The sequence below is a fragment of the Semicossyphus pulcher genome, unplaced genomic scaffold (assembly GCF_022749685.1).
Source record: "Semicossyphus pulcher isolate SPU_LCO1_2020_fin unplaced genomic scaffold, fSemPul1.0.p SCAF_13, whole genome shotgun sequence".
NCBI lineage: Eukaryota > Metazoa > Chordata > Actinopteri > Labriformes > Labridae > Semicossyphus > Semicossyphus pulcher.
This window is the reverse complement of record NW_027211637.1, coordinates 5,558,964-5,581,443: the sequence shown is the minus strand read 5'-3', so window position 1 is coordinate 5,581,443 and position 22,480 is coordinate 5,558,964. Positions and strand designations below refer to the sequence as shown.

At 39.4% G+C, this 22,480-nt stretch overlaps 1 protein-coding gene across 1 annotated transcript; it reads right to left on the bottom strand.

Annotated features, from left to right (window-relative positions):
* Positions 1–731: 731 nt before the first annotated feature.
* Positions 732–21,861, bottom strand: dennd2c (DENN/MADD domain containing 2C). Its single transcript, XM_069659815.1, has 19 exons — positions 21,619–21,861; positions 16,921–18,010; positions 14,612–14,736; positions 13,998–14,080; positions 13,662–13,820; positions 12,633–12,711; positions 12,315–12,359; positions 10,728–10,912; positions 10,187–10,296; positions 9,479–9,548; positions 8,243–8,320; positions 7,692–7,832; positions 7,226–7,374; positions 4,896–5,073; positions 4,685–4,726; positions 3,514–3,622; positions 3,065–3,307; positions 1,678–1,764; positions 732–1,595 (listed from the first exon to the last, which is right to left on the bottom strand). The coding sequence occupies exons 2-19, from the start codon at positions 17,784–17,786 to the stop codon at positions 1,564–1,566; spliced, it is 2,781 nt and encodes a 926-aa protein (XP_069515916.1). The 5' UTR covers positions 17,787–18,010; positions 21,619–21,861; the 3' UTR covers positions 732–1,563.
* Between the last annotated feature and the right edge of the window lie 619 nt (positions 21,862–22,480).

Genomic DNA, 22,480 nt, shown 5'->3' with positions numbered 1-22,480 from the left:
CTAAGCTGAAGAATACTGAGTCATAGGAGTGCCTTGAAAAAAGAATAAATGTCTTATTAGTATTCAAGAATAATTATAGGCATTTATATTATTATCATTTATTTATTTTTATCCCTTTGTTTTTCCCTTTTCTCCCTGTTGCTTTTAACAATCCCTGAAGGACTGAGCTGTCAATCAACTTGCTTTGAGCGGATCGTCCTAGAAAATGTATGAAAATGCTTATAGTTATTATTTTATATCTGATTTCCACATTTATTCTCTATGGCTTCAGCCTTCCAAATTAATCAACATAAGAGGTTTTTTTTCTGAAGATACAATCACTTCTCTTCTGTTACTGTACTTCAACTGAATGGGAAACAGGGAAATAGAGAGATAGTAAATCAAATTAAAAATATTTTTAGTGTAAAACTTAGACAGCTAAAGACTCATTTTTGCTCAGGATACTTTCCCCTATCTTTTCAATTTAAAATGCATAAGGAGATCCTTTAATAGGCACAATAAACATGAAAAATAATTACTGGAAGAAAAACGGTGTGTTCATGTTTGAAGACAGATTTGCACATTTGTCCATCAATTCAAACTTACGTGTCCAGATTATTTTTGACACCAATATATTGAGAAACTTTAACTTTAAAGTTTAATTCCAAACTTTATACCCACTCAGACATATCCTCAAATCAAAGGAAATACTTTCTAGTGTACAGAATATACAGCCATGATATCCCATACAAATGTCGAATCTCAGGTGTTGGAGTAATGCAGGGTCAGTGTGCAGCCGTATTAAAGTCATTTTTATTATAAATGACATACTCAACTCTTTAAATACTGTCCTTGTAAACCCATTTATTTAAAAAGTAGCCTATGTAGGACACATCATGCTTTAGTACAAAAATATTCCAAATACTGTACACTGGTTCTCAACATTGTGCAAAATGTAAAAAATCATTTACAACTCAAGTTAACGAGGAGAAAGTCACGAACAGAAGGAAAAATAGACTTAATTTTCATTTTAACTGAGGTTCAACATAAAATCCCAACACTATGAATAAAACATGGTAAACTTAATGCTCTTCCAGTTTGAGCGGACAGGAATGCAACATGGATGGTAGTATTTACATTAAAATGTATAAAAACATACATCGTGTTGGAAACATATTAATTATTTTCATTCTTATTTACAAGTTTGAAATGTGGAAAAAGTGTCATCTTCTCTTAAAATGCACACATTCTGTAGTAAGTCTTTTAAGTAAACATGTTTCCACTCAAACAAAGAGAAAGTAGTTACAACCACACATTGATCAGGTTGTCTTTTGTAATTTTGCAGACTCGTTCTCAAGGCTTCATGAAGTTAAAAAAGAAGTTTCCAGTTCTGGTCCATTAGAAGTGCACTGCTCTCAAACACACAAACACGACCGTAAGATGAGCCTGGTCCTCTCGTGTCCGAACTCTTCACTGTCGCATTCACATCATGACTCTCATCCACGTTCATTTCCTCAGCAAGTCCAGCAGCAGCAGGTGTTCTGATTTAAATTAGTAAGTCTTTCATTTAAATCCACTGGGTGTTCACTTAATTTGTAGGAGCTTCATCTTGTTTCCTAAAAAATGGACAAAACCATTAGCTCTTGAAAATTAGCCCATTAGCCTCTGAAAGTGAACACTTGATCTATTAGCACTTACCCAGTCCTTTAAGAAACTTGTTCACACCACTTGGCTCCGGCTCAGGGTATGTATCCAGATACTCGGCGACTCTCATCTCGAAGAGACCTGAGAGTAAGATACACATGGTCAACCATCAAGCTGAATAAGTACAAAATTAGATATTAAACTTAAAATAACCAAAGTTTAGCTTCTCTTCTCATGCAATATGTTTGATCGTTCTGGGATTTTAAATGCACACAGAATGATCTTTACCCTGTTGCTCAAATGCTCTGGTCATTTAACCTTCATCATATGTCTGGTTTAATAATAAACTTTGCATTTACCTATTAACAGATTTTTAGGTGGAAACATCTGAACTCTTACTTAAACATTTATGCGAAATCTTTAGTGAAATTAAATGGTGTTACAGCAATGTTCCATATCGAGATGAACACTGGCTGATTAAAAGTTTATTATCAGAAACGTTGAGAATTTTCCCTTTTTAAAGTAACTTTTTGCACACATTTATGGGGACATTAAAGGGTAGGGACAGCTGTGGCAGCCATGAAATCTAATCTTAAAATTAATGTATAAAGTTTAATGTAAGTATTAGACAATACCAGTTAATTTTTATGTATTTTTCTATTGATTTTATTCTTGTGAAAATTAGTTCTTCTTCATCAGACACAGACTGTGTATTAGAGGTGGACGTAGCCTCATGGTTTTTAAAGTGAAGCTAACATGGAAGTGTCTTAAACCTGCATTCTTCTCGACTGCCAGAAAATAACCTGACGTCTAGATTATACATTTTCTCTTCAGGATAGCTGAAGAGAGACAGGAAATGTGGCGGGTAGGGAGTGGAGGATGACATGCACCAAATGATGAGCATACCGAGAGACGAACCAGTGCGTCGACGACTGTAGCCTCTCTACATGGGGCCTCTCTACATGGAGCACCTGGTCGACCAGCTGATCTAAACCAGCGCCTCGTCAGTAAACATTTTACCAATGACTTTATGGTCTCCCCTTCTCCTTGAATACAGCATGCTCTTTTTGGAGATTATGATCCCATTTAGAGTAAAATTGAGGTTAAAGCAGGGTAGCTTTAGGGCATAGCTAACTATTTGACATCATGGCGACCTCTCAAATTTGGCCACCTTCTCGTCCATCACTTTTGGCTCAAAAATACCTATATGGTGATGGCCAAAACACCAAAGTAGAGGCTTCAAAATGGTTGTCGACAAAGCATTTGATTTAGGCTATTGGTGGCTACGTCCACTTCTGTTGTACACGCTATAGTCAAAACTGAGTCTAAAGAAATCATGTGCTTGATTTGCCTTTTTTTAACTTACCGTATCAGTGCATTGTAATGTAAACAATTAATTATATTGTCTTGTTTATATAGTCATGTAAGAAAAACCTCTCACCTCTTCCTCCTCCCTTGCGTAGCTCTTTGTCCTGAATGAAGCCAGCAAACATCTGAGTCTCCATGAAGAGCTGCAGGAACTGGCGAACTCCACGGGAGGGGTGAGATTTACGGAAGCTCTCTCGCTGGAGTTCCCTGCTCCCGTTGGACGACTCGACCATGTGGAGAGGATAGTGACCCACCAGCTCCACGAACAACCGCACGAAACCCTCCGACACCAGAGAGCTCAGCTCAGCCTGCTGACCTGCGTGCCACATGTTAAAGACAAAAAGGTTAATTACAGGAGAATTCTACTGTGGCTTTACAACGACATTATAACAGATATACAGTATTTGTTTAATGTATTCCTACAAGGTCTGGGATATGATGTACTGACTTAATATTAATTATCAAAATGTCCTTATGAAGGTGAAAAAACTGCAGGTTTTCTTGTAGTGCAGTTATACCAACCTCCACATCTGTCTCCATCCTCCTGTCTCAGGATGTCTTCCCTCTCCTCCAGGATCTGCTGCAGTGCTGCCTGCAGTTTACTGGGCAGGATGCAGTCTTCATCACCCAGCTGTCACACATCACAGGAGAGGTCACATAATGCACTAAATCTAACATGACAGTCTGTTTTTTATATTTTGGCATCTAAATGACTAATTGGTACAAAAGATTGCTCCAGTAGGGACAAACTTGGGGAAACGGAGCACAAAGTACGTTGACTAAAAGTGCTTGGTTTCACACTGATTGCTATTCAAAGGGTCTGACAAAATTATAACAATGATTAATACAACCTTTTTGTTAAGGTAATTTAATGATTATTTTTTAACCAGTAGCAGTGGCAACAACTTTCTTCAAAGCCACCAGACTCCATTGACAGGAACAGTGATTTACCTTTCAGGTTGCAGGTCCAACGCTGCCTTGACCAGGTATTTTGTTGTGTTATTGTGAGACTGATGTTAGCCTGGATCCAATACAACACAATAACTCAAACTAACCAGTCGAGACAGCGGTAGACCAGCATCTCCAGTGTGAAATGACATGTCAATGGAGTCTGGAGGCTTGATGAAAGCACTGTAGCTTATCTTATTTGTCTTATTTTAACAAAAAGGTGACATTTCTGTTTCCTTTTTCTATTTCTGTCGGTGAAAAGTGGCAAAAACAAGCACTTTCAGTGGATGTTCTTTGATCAGTAGCATTTGTCCAACAATATACGTTGCAGCTAGTCTTGGGCCTGCCACGTGAGGCATTCACCTGGAGACATAAATATGTAAAAGTAGGGCCCAAGTTCAAAAATACGAGAAATACCATTACAGGATTAAGCTAACAAGTTGAAATGTCAAACAGGATAAACACAAACAAAGAAACAAAACAAACAAGTTTAACATTAATAACAGATACTAATTACTGTTAACGGACAAACCTGCAGCTCTGAGTAAGCTGCATAACTGCCTTCCTGTTTGCATCCAGACAATATCCAATGTATTCTGATCTCTGCACAGCTTGTGGGTGTAACTTTCTCTTTGTCACCATCAAAACATTCCGAATGCAAACAAGGGACAAGTGTGGGCAAAGCCATCCTTCCCTGTGGGACCACACCTATCATTCCCCACTATACGCTGCTATGTGTACACACCTGAACGACAAACTTGTCTGCACACAGATCCACAATGAGCACCTGGGAAGACAGAGAGAAGAAAGAATGACAGTTAATGAGAGCACGATTTCACAACAAGCGTTATTAAAACATGTGGTGAGCCTGAGCTAAGTCTCTCCAGGATGTTTTTCTACCAACACTCACACATATGTGGAGCCTCTATTGACAAGGGTTTAAAAAAAATACCAACCTCCTCGATGGGCAGCTCCAGCAGCTCTGGCAGACAGGGTGACTGCACCCCGATGAGGAATGGTGTGGGGGAGCAGCTGATGTCTAGCATGCTTGCTGGTAGCACAGGCACAAACGTGTGCTGCCAGGTGAAGGGGTACAGCAGCGCCAGCACTGCATGTCCACACCGGGACAACACACTGCGGTGAACAAGGGAGGAGAGAAGAGATTAAACACAAAACACTTTTAAGTACTCACATAGATCATATAACACAGTACTTTCCCACACAGTACTAAAGCAATAATAGCTTTCAACAAACCGTACGTGTGAATGCTTCAGAGAAGGAACTGATCTATGCTAATACTTTGTGCAGTTTCTGGAGCTTCTATATGTGCTGACACACATTTGCCTTACTTCCTTTTGATTTGTCAATTTGGGGAGTCAAATTTTTCTCAACTTTTGGGAAACATTCTGCCCAGCTCAGCAATTATTGTAAAGCACACTCCTCTTTTATCCCCTCCCTATTATACTCTAGTTTTAAAGGGAGGAGTCTTTCATCATAATTCTCAGAAGTTTATTTCAGTTCTAAATTGCTTAAATTAAACTCCTCTGAAAAAATCCAACTCTGACTCTTCTTGCATTTTAAACCAATTTTCTCTCTGATATCTTTGAACACTTAATCTGCTAGATAATTATAATTCTAAAAACCTTTGTAGTCAGTTAGCACAAAAACTGACTCATCATGCTGCCGACTCCAAATTAACCTTTTAATCCCAAACTAGGCGCAGCACTTGACATTCCTGACTGTAATATTTTACTTGATCATCTTGACAATTAGCCTCCATAACCTAGCAGTCATGGTTTTAGACCTTGCCTAATAAACAGGTCAAGGTTCTTAAAGACCAGCTCCAGTCATGTTTTAAGACATATAAAATGCTCTGCTTGAAATAAGAAATGATGTCTGATGTTTAATTACCAAGTAAAAAATCCTCCCGAGGCATCTCCTCCTTCTCCCTCATTTAAAATTCCCCAATCTGCATAGTCCCCGCCCACTACACACATTTCCAACCGCCCCCTCTGTCGCAAAAACAAAACACGTCTCTGCCATCGTTAAGCGGCAACTTGTTGAAACTTAGCTCGCTTAAAATATAGTGATTAGTAGTAGTAAGGTTAACGTCAGTAGTCAGTAGTGAGTTTGCAAAAATTACGATGATGGTTACAGCTGGCTCGTGCATCGCCAAAGTAGTTGCCATAGTTGCACATAATAATATGCTTAGCGTCACCCCGTCCATTAACAGGATTGGCTCCTTAGGTTTGTGACGTCTCAAACCTGCCAATCTGAAAACGTGTTGTTCAGCCTGTCCTTGGTACACTGCAGTTTAAAAGCAGACAGGCCCAGCCATGGAGATGACTGCTGATGTTGTCCCTGATATGTCTTGTAGCACATGAAGAACACCACATGGAGATGTTTACAAGGTTAAACACTTGATGTTCACTGGAGGGTCTTTAATTAATGTGGTAAGGACTAGGAATTTATATGTATATATATGTTTAGACTTATACAAAAATAACTCCTCTAAATCATCACTCATGACCAACTAGAGGAGTGTGGCTGTGCCTCAGCGGAGATCCTGACCTCTGACTGTGTTTTCTTGTTTAGCTCTGTTTAGGGACGATTCTGGCTGTGAATCTTATGCACTTGATGTGTAGCCCCGAGCCAATAACAGCGAGCAGAATGTGGGGACAGGACTCTAAAAAATGTAGCGACCAGGTTACACTGCTGTTTCAGTCCCTTCCCTCTCAGAGAGCCCACAGCAGGCGGGAAAAAATGTGGCTTCAGCTACAAAATCCAGCACCGGCAGGGCTGTGTGGAGATGTTTATTGATGGTTTCGAACACAACCGCAGTGACACAGAAAAATAAAGTTTTATTTACCTGATTCACTGCTTTGTTCTCACCAAAGCCGCTCCCTCTCTTTAACTGACTTATCCTACTAATTCTTCCTGTGATAATGCAGCGTATCCAAATTATATGAAATACAGTTGTTCATTTCTTTTGTTCAGGAGCTTGGGCTGGGTTAGGTCCTTTTCTTGTGGCCATGTTCAGCCTGCTGGGACACTATAAGTGACACTGGGCTGAACAAATAAACCTGCCTTGACTTGCATTTGGAACTCAGCCACAGCTTACCACTGACGCAAAGGTACACAAAGGTAAATGATACTGGCCCGTCTGTGTGTAATCGAGCATCGACTTTAGCAACCTCAATATTTTGAACCTTTCACTTATATCATCATCATCTTTGCATAATCACAGATGGTTATGTGGCCCTGCAGGGTGTTACTGCAGCAGTACCTGAGTTTGTCAGCGATGAAGATAACCCTCCTCTCGAGCAGAATGGAGGCAACCACCTGCAGGAGTTTCCCGACACTGAGACACTCCAGCAGGCTGTCAAAGTCCACGTGCTCCAGTCTGGAGTCCACCGGCCGACACAGAGTCAAAACCTGGCAAAGCAACAAGCACGTGAGTCAGACTACAGTGTAAATACGGTGTCATAACTTGCAGTTGATTATACCTGATTTGAATGATCTGCCTGTTATCAACCAACTGAAGCTTCTCAGGGGATTGATAATGAGCAAAACATTCAAATCCGGTGTGTTAGAGTATGGAGAAACCTAAAACATGCAGGAAGGTAGCTCTCCAGGAGCAGGGTTGGCCACCCCTGGTTTAAACATTCTGAGTCACTGCGACTCGGCAGAAAGGAGTGGTTAAGAGGAACAAAACTACTATTTAACATTTCCTCCTTTGGTTTCAGGGTTACCTCATTCCCTGAGCCGGGGAGGAAGCTCTTCACGGTGACAGTGCGTCCAGGGGCTGGAAAAGGGGCCTCCATCACGCTACGCATAAAAGGATAAACCAGCGCTGGGGAAATCTCCCTGCGCCTCTCCACCTCCTCCAAAATCTGGACAGAGGCAGACAAATGATGTTTGTGTCCTGAAGGAACTAATGATGATTAAACTCTAAACACAACAACAGAGGCAAGAAGCAGCTTTGCATGTTAATGTAGTTTTCCACTCGACCATATTCACACTTAACTGTTTGTAAATTTCCCTCGGCCAACTGGTAAATGGGTGGGACACATCTACATGCATACAGTTTCTTTTTTGTAAAACACACCCAGGGTTTGCTCATGATTATCTTCTGGTGTAGCCTCATTCAATCAAAATACAAACAAGGAGTTTCAAGGCAGCAGCTCTGATACACTTCAACAGGATTACCACTGAACTCGAGCAACTCCTGCTCTTTTCATGTCTCCATAAAGGCCTCTATCAGCAGGCACAGGGGAGCAGATGTTTTGTATAGTTGTCTTACCTTGGCAAACAGGTTGAAACAGCCAAGTTTGCTGACAATACAGTGCACCTCAGGAAGCCTCTTCCCTTTTCCACTGGGCTTAAAAGACACAGACAGATTCAAATGTCAAAAAGAAGGTTAAACCAGAAATATCTTTGACAAAAAAACACTAGTGAAAGAGATATCATATATCATATATAAAGACTAAATAAAATGGAGCACAAGCCGAGCCAGAAATTGAAGATCCTATTTTCTCTTGTAATTTGTTTAAAACTATTTCCAATGATAACTTTGCAGATAAGAAGACAAAAATGTAGGGCCTATCTTACATCTGGTGCAAAGTGGCGCATAAAACAGCTCTACTGTCATTGATACTTTCAGACCAACACAGATGGAAAGAACTAAAAAAAGTACTAAATGTACTTGTGTGTCTGTCTTAAAAGAAGATGTGGTCAGGAGCATTGTTGGCACATCGCTATCTTTAAGCAGAAGACAGCAGTTTTACCACTGACCAACAAAAATCTGGTTTAAAGTCAATAGCACAGTATTTTCCTGACATTTAAAGGTCATTAAGGCATTATTCAGATAGTAAGATGAGCACTTACACTCTGCTTGTAATGCACACGATTAACAATATAGAACCTCTTTTGAGGCTTACTTTGGGCCTAGATTACGTGCCTTTTTACTCATAAAAGGAGGGTTGGACACATGCACTTACACCATGCACTTCGGGTCATGCAGTATAGATTGTTTAAATAGGGCCATAAGAGTCCAAGGTCTTCGTTCATGATAGCAACAGTGAGCTCATCTACCAACAAAACAAAACACAACACTTCGAGGTTTGGTCCAACTGTCTACACTTAAGATAAACACAAAAAAACATACAAAATGAGTGCTAAACCAGACAACAAAAGCATGTTTACAATTATACAAATAAACCAAATGGAAAAGTCTGACAGACCATCAAATGTGAACCTAAGAAAGTGTGTTTTGAAAAGTGTCTTAAAAAGATCTAGAAGCAGCTCTCCCTGTGAGGCAAAAGAAAGGGGAAAATTCTTCTTGCACTCTGTCACTGATTCAGAAGTGGTTTATGGTCTGTGATTCACATGTACTGATTCACATCTCCTCTGAGATGTTGTGTAAGCACATGGCGGGATCCCACGTCATTACACACACACAGAGAAACACACACAAACACAGACACACAGGCACTCGAGTCAATGATTCAGACACAATTGTCAACACTTCCACACTCACCAAGATCTTACGGCAGTAACAAAACCAGCGGCTGCCGTCCTCTCCCGTCAGGACGAAGGAGAACGTCTCGCTGTAAAGAAGAAGAAAAAAGGAATTCACAGAAGATGACAATTATGTCATTATAATTTACTTTTTACTGCCTTAAAAATATCTATCATTCCTTGACTAATAATAAAAAATCTATAAAAACTTAATAGGCAGATCATACAGAAATTAGGTAAATGTGTTTGGAAATCTAGGTTTACGTGCTCTACCACAGATAAGAGCTTAAAAGACAGTGAGGCAGAGTGTATTAAAATTATAACCTACATTACAACAATGAACCATATATAGTAAAAAAAAAAAAAGAAGAATGCCAAGTGCCCCTTAGTACTCAGACATTTAATTAGATCAGTTGACATTTTAATTATCACTGTGGGGAATTTGAGTTGATGCAGTTAATTTATGGGTTACAGCTGACAGCTGAGGATATAAACAGGAATAGGGGTAATGGGGGTATCAAATATAATACAACTGATAATTATGGTGCTTGAACCAAACTTAATACTGTACGTGAGAGAAGAGTTAGACAATGTTTTAATGCATGAAAGGTGTGTATATTATAACAACAAAAGATGATACACAAATTGAAGATCACAGTTATAATTATGCCATTGTCATATCCTTGATTCCTTTTGTGTGCAGTTATTAAAATAATATTGTGCTGACCTTGGCATGTGTGAAGAGGGCTTCCAGTCCTGTGAGTCAGGGAAGCAGAACTTGGGAATGACCCTGAGCTGATCCTCAGCCTCTCTGGAGAGCCGGGACGACTTCTCAAACTGAAAAAGAAGAAGGAGTGAGGTTATAGCAGCGGTTCTCCAAATTACCTCCTTGAAGTGGTTTCTGGGGAACCCTGGGGAAATCAGTGTATTGTACTGCAATCAAAAATAATTTGTCTTCTTTTATAATAAGAAATTCAAATCAACTTCTGCATGTTTACTTATCTTGAATATTTTTACATAACCACTTGTTCTGGACAACATGACAATATTTTAAAGTTGCTAAAGCATCAATACCAATTGAAAACGAAAAAATGAACAAGCAATAAGACAATAACCATCTTCCTTTAATTTTGCCAAACAAGATTATATTTTGACATTAAGTTGGCCTCATCTCACAAAAAAACATCTCAGTAAAAGAACCATGGTCAAAGCACAGTTACTGCATATTGTAGAAGAAGGGTTGGGTCATGTTAAAGGCTCCTTCTTACCATTTTGGGGAACTGCTGCGTGATTTCAGGGGAGTAGGTGTTTCCCGGGGATCCTTTTCTCAGGGACACCACCACAAAGATCTGGAAGAGCTGCTGCTGCTGTAGCTGGATCAGGTCTCTCTCCAGGGTCCGGTAGCCTGGCCGGCGTTTCAGTGTAGACTGTTTGTAAACTGATCTCCTGGAGCCTGATGGACAACACACGATGACAATTTATGCTAATGCCTTGTCCTGGGCTGTATCCAGGATTACAAACAATGATCATAAATAACCAAAAATCTGTATCTCACAACAGTGGTATTATTCAAGTACAACAGAGTTAAAACAACATGTCCCATAAGCCTCACTGATGGATCTCGACAAATACTGCACCGGAGGGTTTTCTAGAAAATGTGGTAATGACATCATTTCAGGTTGCTCAGAAGATGCAAGTAATAACATTTGTGATACATTGACTTTAAATGAAGTGCCATCATCAGGTCAAAGTTTATTAAGTCCAATACTTTGGTCTACAACCCACAATGCCAAACTGATGACACTCCCATGAGCCACAGGTGTACTTCGTGTTTGGCATGTTAAATCGAGATGGTGCACAGAATGAAAATTATACTTGCAAACATCAGCATGTTAGCGATGTCATTTTAGCATGTAAGAATTCTAACTAAAGCACTATTGCTCTCTCTATTGATAAATTAGTGTGTTTTCTGATACTGTATAGATCCAGAAAACCAGAAGTGATTTTTTATCAATGGTTGACAAATATTAGTGGCAGTGGTTCATGTTTGAACTCCTAATTCCTAAGTAGCAGTGTTGTAATCTAATTTAAGCTCTTTGTCTCCTTAACTCCAAAGTAAAAAGAAATATGAGACATGTAGAAGTTAGCACATATTGCTAGCATAAAACTAACAACACAGACTAATGAAAAAGCCATACTCATGTAGGGCACAATGTTTTGCCCTGTTAAATTTATCACAATACAAAGCTTTAAATTGAATTTGAACCCTTTATGTACAACAATAGATTCCTGCCAAGTCATGACCCTGATGGCCTCACAGAACTGCTGGCATGGCTGATTGTAAAATAAAACCCTCTCAATTTCCAAGATCACAAAACAATATCGTCCACTTGCTTGTTTGCCTGTCCACAGTCTAAAATACAGATTTCAATGCTATACAACAGTGTTCAATATCAATTGTCACAACTTTTTTTAATAACATTTAAACATGATGTTATCAAACTACTTTTTCACATGACTGAACATCTCTAACTTGTATAATCAGATGCGTTGTGGTGCCATTAGAGTTGCATGTCACTTGACAAAACAGATTTATGTAACATATTTGGCATAAACTAGTTCTGAAGAAAGATAATAAGTTTCACGAGCCAATAAATTAGTCAGAGATTCTACGCATTTTTCTTTTTATGAAGCAGCCCTGTGTTTATACTCGTAACGCCACTGATAAATACTGACTGATGAAGCCAAGATTCTTTCAATCATACAGGTGTTTGTTCCTCTACACCTTAACCTTAAAACCAGAGCTAAAGTAAGGTGACATAACAGACATATTAACTTAGTGGCATTGAGGATACCTTTGGTGTTGTCTTCAGGGTCGCTCTCTGTCCCGCTGGTCTCCTCTGTTGACATGAAACAGAGGAGGGAGAGATTAGGGAAAGGCAGAGGAATGGAACAGACTTGAGAGGCCATAATTAGATGCAGACAGTCGGCCTTTGTTTCATAATCAGTGGCTTCGCCGAGTGCAGCTTGCCTCCTGTGTGCCATCAAAAGCTGGGTATTTCCACCAAGAGGTTCAACTTAATCTTGTGTTGACGTGGAGGACATATGTGCATTTGTGACACTCTACTATGTGTAAGTTTGTCTGTGTGTGTGTATGTTTGCGTGTGTGTTACCTCGCACTGAGACTCCCTGGTTCTTCACTCTCTTCCTCCCTCGCTTGTCGTCAAAGATGGTCTCAATCTTGTTGACGTACTGCGCAGGAGAACACACACACAGGTACTTGTCAGCCTCATAATTTCACATCCATTATAGAATCATGATTACAGGGAGTCAGGATATAACAGCCACTAAATACATAATTATATTATACATATTCAGCTTTTTTTTTACGCATGCATTCCTGAAGATTTAATTTAAAGCCTTAAAAGAGCACAGTTAATTAAACAATGAAAGTGGGATCAAGTCGACCTAGACTGTCACATACAGGAAGCTTACGAGCACACACATACATAGTTAAGGAGGCAAACAAGTCATTAAAACTTGAGTAATAGTTCTGTTGTTAAGCAGGAAAATACATAATGAGGTGTCATGTCTCTGCCCATTGTGGTTTAAAAGATGTTTGAGGACAGCTACTTTACAAAACGTTATGAACAATTATCACTTGTTAAGCTGTTTTTTCTCAATAGTTTGTTATTTAAAGTTATATAACACAAAATAAACACATCAACAAAGACATCTTAAAATAGACATGATTGGCATGTGTCAAACCTGCTGGAACACTAAGTTCAAATGTCACATGGGTCTTGAAGCGATAACCCCTTCATAGCCGTCACCTTTACAGACACCTTTAAATCAATACATCTGTTTTTCTTCTACTGTACCTTGCTGTCAAGGCCCCTGCCCGTCCCAGGTCTTTCCATAGCCATGTGTCGTATTTTCGAATTCATGTCTGAACTCTCATCAGGCAATCAAACATGTGGCCCTGCGACTATCTATAACTTTCTTCTCCTTCCTGCTCAGGAAAGTACCGCCTCCTTCTTTTCTTTCTGCCGTAACGCATGATTCATGACTCAGCAGAGCACATACCACTTTGCTTATTAACCACTGACACACATTAACACATTGCACTATAAAAAAACACCTCAGTCAGTTTGATAACTAATGACTAACTAACTAATGACTAAGGTCCATTTCTCAATTACCTGAGGCGTCCTCTGTATTTTCTGAGTGCTGGAGCGCCGAGGTGCAGCTGGTTTTGGAGTCTCTGCGAGGGTTGAGGATTTGGATGGTGTCATGGTTTGGAACTTCTTCCTCTCCACTTTTCCAGCATATCCCTGCAACGTTTGGGGTTTAGGAGGCAGCTGGAGGGCGAGAAGTGTGGAGTTGTCACTTTGTTTTAGATGATTACATAGTATCAAAATACGCTACTTCCTTCTTCCTCCTTCAGAATCTCAGGTTAGGAAGAGATCATTTAAAACACCAAAACATGACATATGAAAAAATACTTTAGTACTGTGAAACATAAATTTCCCCAATACCTTTGGAAGTTGAGACCTTCCAATAGGGAGACACATCGGATTCAGCTTGACATCCTCATAGGGGTTATCTCTGGTCACTTCACCTGGAGGATGAAAGAGTGATGGGAGAGATCAGAAATGCTGCCTGGATGTTAATTTAAATTATTTTTTCTAAACAAATTGCTGTGCTTCAGATATTATATAGTATAGTATAGTATATACGATAAACAATCTGAAAATTACTCACTGGATTTATTGTTTTGTCTATAAAACATCAGATATCATTGAAAAATGCCATGAATGATTTTGCACTGCTGCAGATGACATATTTAAATAGCTTGTTTCATTTCACCAACAATTCAAAAGGCAGATATTCAGCTGAATATCAACTATGACAAAAGAAAAACAGCAAAGCCTCACATGTGAGAAACTAACTAGATAATTTTTGGCATCATGGCTCAAAGAAATGACTTTTTAAGTATCACAACTGTATGTATGAACCAATGACAGACACCCAACAATCTTTACGACAAAACCAGAGCGTATCTTAGTGGTTAGACAGTCAGAGTAATCCCCAAAGGTTCATTCACAATCAGCTACTCCTCAGTTAATTGACGTTCAAGAGTTCAACTTACAAACAATGTCCTCATAAATATTGTCATCAGAGTAGGCATGGTAAAGGCCTGAATGTGTGGCCTCGTCTCCCAGCGTGCCTTGCTTCGCCGTCAGACGCGCTGCGTCCTCGTACTCAAAAGACTTCCTGTGGCGGGGAGGAAGGGAAGGCAGTGAAAAAGAGGGGCATGGCTGCTGTCCTAAACTTAGACACCGCACTATTGTTCACTCCATTGTTGTCTGTTTGATACCAACAAGTTTCCTTTTGTCGGTATCAAACACAGCAAGACGGAGAGAGTGTAAGATAAACTGTCATGAAAGGAAATGACAAAGCATATGGTACAACAGTTGTCAGAAGGCTAAACAAGGAAAAACTGTATGACAGGACAGAGACAGAGATAGCAGCTGGCAATATGACAATGTTCACTGGCAGTAAAAATTAGGTCACAGTGCAGCTTTCCTCCCCTGAAAACTTTCGAAGTGAAGATACAGCTTCAATGTGTTGCAGCTTATTTTCTATCATCTAAGTTCAAGTTTATTGCTTCAGTTCAGTGTTCAAGTTTTATTTAATAGTTAGATATAAATATATATATATTTTTTTATCCCTGAGGGAAAATTAGATAATGATATTCTTTATTTTTGTTGCTTATAACGTATACTGGCTCAGTGTTAAAAACAGACTTTAACATGAATCTTTCTTAGTGAGATGTAATACCCATCCCCAAGGAGGTATTTTATAATGTACAAGAACGAATGACAGCCAATGGCTTCCTCTGAAGATGGTAAACAAACGAGGCAATAAAGCTATGCTAACTTTGTACAGACATGCCGGAAGACTGTAGGTAAGGGACAACCTCTTGGCATAAACTCAACAATTAAAGACAAACAGATCACACTGCCAACTCAGGAAGTATAATGTAACATTTAACGAAAAGTAAGGGGTTTAAAGGTCTAACGTAATTCAGAGTGCACGCAATATAATATAACTTCATCTGAAAAACAGCCACTGTGGCCACAAATTGCAGATACAGGATAATGGCACCTTCCTTTCCCAGGATTCTCTTGATTCAGACGCTTTAAATACATCAAATTGGTTTTCCATCCAATTAGGATCTTTTATTGAACTTGGTGGTTTAAAATGTTTGGGGCAACTTGTGATCATTTCTGCTACTTCAGGGAGTTCCCAGCCCAACAAAAGCTTTCCCTCCAAGTAGAATGAGTGAGAATAACAAAAGGCTGTGTTGAATTGACTCAACATAATGACTGTGCTAAATGATACTTTAAAATGCTTTTATCTGTTAATTTAGGGGGAATACTTTTTATGTGTAATAATGCAACATTATTCAAGAGACTTAGTGGAGGTAATTTCTGTTATTGTAACTGGGTTGGTTTCTACTCTGAAGGGTCATGTTGAGACATGATTTTTAAAGTTTAAAACCTGCCATGCTGCATTTCTCAATGACACAGCTAAAATCAAGAGTGGGGGATTCCTCAGGTTTCTCCTGGACTGATTATTTTAATTTTTTTATTCCTAAAGTCTAATACAGCCGTCCTAAAATAAATCCTACCTTTGTTAGTTTTTTTAATTTGTTTTAGAGGGATGTTAATTCAACTCTATGTTAATTTTGGAAGATGTAGCCTGTGGTGCTATTGAACTGTTCCTAACTAAACTAATGGGTGTTCCTATTATGTTGTCTGACCCATATATCTTAATTGGGGTTTGGGCTAAATAACAAAAACTTTCAAAATCTAAATCTAAACAGGTTTTTATATGTTTAATAAATTTAAATTGTAAATATCTCTGCATGTTTCATTATTCTGTCAACAACTCCTGGACAGTGTTTTAATGATCATGAGGCCCCACTAGGACACGTCAGTTACAGACAGCTACGTTATTATTAGAAGATATGTTTTAAGTCCAAAGTGTAATCTGTACATGGGTTACACACTCGTTTTGCTGAGCCGTCACTGAATTACAGGGAGGGTGAGAGAGATTGTGTGTGTGTGTGCGTGCTGTTGAGGAACTAGGCCACATCCAGACAATAGAGAACAATGCTGCCAGATATCATATGACATCACAACGGGACCCCAGCCAGCTTTAGACTTGGTACCCCTCCCCAAATCTGCCCTAAAAACCCTTTGGTCATATTCTATTAATGCCACAACATGCTTAAAAGCTAATTGGATGTGCACTTTTGCAAAACACGCTTTTACTTACTCTATCAACAGGATCTGTTTCTTTATGAAACAGGATACAGAACATATAAAGCAAAGCATATAACATGCTCATTAAGAAACATATTTGTGCTCTGCTTTCAATGCATTAACTCACCTGTTCTTTTTATGCCTTGAAAGCCCATTGGTTGTTGCTCCCGGACATGGAGGAGGTGGGAAGTTGGGTGGCTGGGCTACCCTCCTGCTCCTTTTCAGGTTGGAAATGTTGCTATGAGGGGATCTGTTGTCCCAACGTACTGTGTTGTTTTTGGATCCCTGATACTGGAATGTCCGCTGAGGTTTAGGAGGAGGCTGAACTTCACCTGAAGAGTCCCTGCCCTTCTCCCAGAGCAGTCTGTCCCCCTCAAGCTTACGCCAGAAACCTCGAGAAGTGTAGAAGTTTCCAGCAGGCATGTTGTCGTCTTGGTCATCACTTGATAGAGGTAGAGGTTTGGGAACTACTTCAACATCCAAGATGCGCTGAGTTTTCAGGTTGCCATTAGCGATGGAGTTAGCAGTGTTAGCCCCCACTTTGGGAGACGCAAGTATTTGTGTTGCGAGTGGTTTATTTTCGGGGGTTGAAAATTCAGTGGAACATTTCTGTAGAGGTTCTGACTTTCTACTAACAACAGCATGTCCAGCTGGTGATGGGGATTCCCGAAAATCTAAGCTCTTAGCTTTTGAGAGGCTTGCTTTAGCATGAGGCCCCTCTCTTGATCCCTCGTTGGAGTATCCGTTGCCGAGAACATCACCAGACAGACTCCGGGATACAGTTGGAGGGTGTGCTCTGACCCCGGCATCCTGGGTGCTGCCCTGCTGACTGCGACCCTCCCACTGGGAGATCTTCTCCCTGATGTTAATGCGACGCTCTTGAGAAGGGGGCCTCCCTGACTGGCGGCCCTGCCAAGCCGCGGTGGCCCCTTTCTGCAGGCGATCGACCTCACCACCCCCTCGCCTGCCCTGCTCCAGCCTCAGAGCCAGCATGTTGAGAGGGGGGCAAGTGTAAGCTCACCCTCAGTTCTCCATTGATGAATGCATCAGGAATTTCCTCACAAAGATGGACAGGAAAAAAAACGTAATCTGTTCTCAATTAATCCAGAAATGATAAGTGAAAACAGGTTTATGGTTAGGACTGCTTCTTTATGTCCTTATGCCTCTTCTTTTGCTAGCAGAGTGTCACTTCCTCCTGGAATCCTTTTGTAAACAACCTAAAAGAAAAGACAATGCAGGAAAATTACTCATCAATCACGGCACTTTAAAACAAGCCCAGACAGCACTCAGTAGGGTCAAAGGGATACTTCTGGGGCAACAGAGGAAGAAACAGTCACTTTTGAAGCAGCACACATCTAAAGCAGTCTACAGTTTGCAAGCAGAGACAGAGAGAAGAAAGGTCAGGAAGGACAGGCTCCTGTCAGGGTCGGCTTCCAAAAATAAATCAGTAAGAAAAAGGCAGGATAGTGACAGGAAAAAGGTTAGCTCTTAGCCCAGATTTTTGTTGCTGTGTGTTTGTGTTTTGAGCCGCCGCTACCCGCCTGTAGTAGCCCCAGGGACATTTCTGTCTTCTTTGGAGCAGTTGTCCTTAAGCTGCATAGCTTTCCAAATGCGAAATGATTTGACAAGGATATAACACCTATCTAGTGTTCTTTCAAGAAGTATCGTAACTAACTGAAGTAACTGATTTCAAAGAGGCAATAAAAGACATTAATCTTAAGCTATGCATAAAGAAATTATAAATTGTATTTTTCAGCTGGAATTTAAACAGACCTTTTCTACTGCATGCGGAGTGTGCATCGATCTTGCATGAATATGACTCAGCAAAGGTACTAAAGAGAGCTGCTTATTGAACAAATAATTATATTTCTTAAAATTCCAATTGTATATTAAGGGTGTAAAGATGCAATACAGATCAATATATCAATGAAATGATAAATAATTCAGAAACATCATTTTAAACTAAAAACATCAATCCATATTGTCATCCTAAAGATACTCCAACCAAAATACATTGGCGGAGCTGCCAGTTATACAATTGTCTGATCATAGTATGATATAAATGTTACTGACTGCATTAAATGAGCCCATGATATGTCTCATATGAATCCAATCTAAATCGTAGCAGACTTAATGATATCTGCTAATATCTTATCATTGTCCAAATAGTAGATTATTATTAAATGTGATCAGACTTGTGATTTAAATCCCTCCCACACATCGTCAACCAATGATAGTGTGGACCACCATTTGGTAAGCTGTGGTGCTCTTACATGTGTAGCAGACAGTGCTAAGAGCATTGTAATTTATTAAGTCTGAGTGTGCACTGCCAGACAAACTACTTGCTGACACCAATACTAAATGAACCCAAGCATTGTTTTCTGTTTTATATGTTCTGTAAAAATGTTAACAAATCTGCAAATACAGGAAAACATAAATGTTGATGAAAAATATCTGTGAGAAGCCGATATCAGCTGATGATTTCAGCTAATTGATATATGGGTCAGGCTCTAATGACAATGAAGTAAATGATGAAAATCTTTTTAACCTCAATTCTACAGACTACAGAATCTGACTAACTTATGACATTATGTTAGGATTTGAATAAATGGTCTAAAGCTTTCATGTATGGTGTTCGTCCCTCTCATCAACACTGAGTCTTAATGTAAAGTTCTGCAGCCGCTTCCACCCTGACTCACATTCCCTCATCAATGCGGTCACTGTACGCTCGCAGCTCCTAGCTCGCTGGAACCAAACCATTTGGACACGTTGCACATCAGGCTGAGAGAATGTGGAGAAGGGGAGACATGGTAAAATTCCACTGCACACACAGCTCATGATCATAATAACTCTATGAACTGCATTCCTGCAGAGCTGTTTAAGGGGGGGGGTTTGGGAATAAATTTAACTAGAGACAGTCGGTCAGTCTTGCAAGTGACGCCTTTGTTCAGTTTGACCTTAATCAAAATGTATGTGTGCACTGGAATGCTGCTGCTCCATCTTTGCCAGACCATGCAATGACAATGCAGCTCCCAAAACTGACCCACTTGCGTTGTTGGTCTGTGTGCGGTATGTTGTACAGGAAGGCATGAGTTGCGTTTCCTGACATGCAGGAAGACGGATCAGCAGACTGTCCATAATTATGGTGCAGAGACATTTGCACCCAGTTGCAACCACTGATTTGAGCTATGTTTAGATCATCTACAGTAATCAAACTTTATCTTTGAAACTCAGTAAATCCAGACATATACCAGCTACAGTAACATTTCAAAACATCAATCATCATGTCTAAAATCATGAGCTCCCCCTTTCCTATGGCATATAGTTAAAATCAAATCTTTTTATTGCTAGTGAGGCAAACTGTGAGATGCTGTGATATCAAGTGTCAAAGCCAGGGGGGAATCAAAATGAACTTCAATTTTGTTTATGAGGCTGTCAACTCTGCAGAAAGGTATCTGTGTATTTTCTAGTGAAACTTATGAGTCACCTGTGCAGAAACCAGACATAAGACCCATGAAGCTGAAATACCCCGTCATCTCTTGGCAGCTAAATTAAATCTAATTGCACCTTCAAAAGCACCACAAAAACGCCCTCACAGAGAAGTGTGGCATGACTCAACATGTTGTAGGTGAGGTATTGTACGACTGCGGTTCACAAGCAACAGTGACAGCAAAAGCTATAATAAAAGAAAAATGTGGGTTTGCTAAATGGCAACATAAAAAAGGACACACCAAGATAAAGTGCCTTAAAATGACTAATCCATCAACAGCCCCCAAAACAGCAGCGTGCAAGCAGACATGTATTTTGACAGAGCTGGTTGAAAGAGTGATAGACCATTTAACATCACAAGTTCCATCATTTGGTGTCATTTGTAGTCAATGGTTGTGGATGCAGCTGTGATGAAAATGTGAAAATGAAAATGTCTCCAAATCCCCTCATATACTCCTGAGACCTTAACAGCTAAATATAAAAAAAAATGTAGCCTACATTTAAATTAAGGAAAAGTAAATATAAAATAATAATAATAATAATAATGCAAATGATTTTATTAATAGGTGGATTTCTCTGAGAGCATTAGGTACATCCCAGATACTTTCGGTTACAATCAGTTATTCATTAACTGCAACACCTGCGGCAGATTTCCATATAGTAGTTATCTTCTCTGCAATAAGAGCCAATGACCTAAGCTAACCCTGTGACCTGAATTTGATGATTCCTGGAAATGCTGGCTGTTTAACATGTGTAGAGAATTAATGACTGAACCGCAGTAAAATGGGAACAGTTGCAGGAAGAGAGAGGAAAAACGACTAAAATAAGACTAAAATACAGAAATTTAAGATGTTCATCCGTAATTTAAAGACTCATTTATACAGACATTAAACGCACTCATTGTCCTTGTTAATAAAGAACAACTCTGTAATTCGGCACTAATAAAAAGCCAAAATAACCTAAAGTACCTAACTTGTTTAACACTGCGCACACCCAACCGACAGGTTAAACTTCCTGAGATGTCCGTTGGAAGAGTGACACTGGAATAACGTTTTCCTTATATCTTAAGGTATATTGTTCTAAAGAGCAACATTTAAGTAGTTAGTAGTATGCCGAATTTATCAGAAAGACTTCAAATAACTATACATTTGCTTGACGATGATGTTAAAATAAAACTATATATGCAGATAATTAAATCATTTTTATTCGCTGCATTTTCCATTGAGTTTTCGTTGACTTCCCACCAACACATACATTGAGAAAGTCGCATACTGATAAGATATTGTAACAAAACACCTCACGGTAAACAGCATAAGCTACATGTGTCATGACTTACCTCTTGCAGTTTAATGAGCAAATTCCATCTTCTGTCGTTATTTCCTTATGATAAAAGTAAAAGAAAAAATTAAATCCGAGTATACTCGCTCACATCGTTCAAAATCTGGAGAAGTTAACAGTTGGAATACGTCCAGACAAACGTCGGAGTCCACAGGCCGTTACAGATACCTTATGACAAAATAAACTTTTATCAATCGTAAAAACGTGTGCTCTGTACAAGTAACTACACACAACAACAAAGAAAGAGGCCATAGACTAGAGAAAACTAAAGCGGAGCACTCCTAGTCCTCCTTCGCAAGACAATTACTGTCATTCAGCAAGAAAACACACGACTTCCGGTTATGACTTCCACAATAAAATCCTTCAAACTTTCCTCATCTTCTGAACTGACCAAGACACTTGCTTTTTAACAACAAAAACATTTCAAAGGCCAGGCCATGTCATGTAGCATAAGCATAATCAGCAAAACATGATTCAAATTTTGAGAGTAAAAAGTGTATAGGGGATTAATATAATACTGGTTTGGGAACAATGAGACTGTCTAAGTGGGGTGTCAGTCAAAACATGGTCGGCAGGAGTGTTTTTCTGTCATTTATTGTAAGAACTTGCAGTTGCTATTATAGGACAGGAGGAAGCATAATTTGGTAGGTGTGGTCTATAAAAACAGAATAAAATATCTAAATCCTAATACAATAATAAAAACATTGCAAACTATAACAATAAGATAATATTGCTGAGAAATATAAACAAAGTAGGAAGGCTATAAAGTATACATTAACATTAATCAAACATCACAGGTAAAGAGGGCAGGATAGCAGGACTTAGGTAACTTATACTCTTACACCAGAATGGTGTAAGAG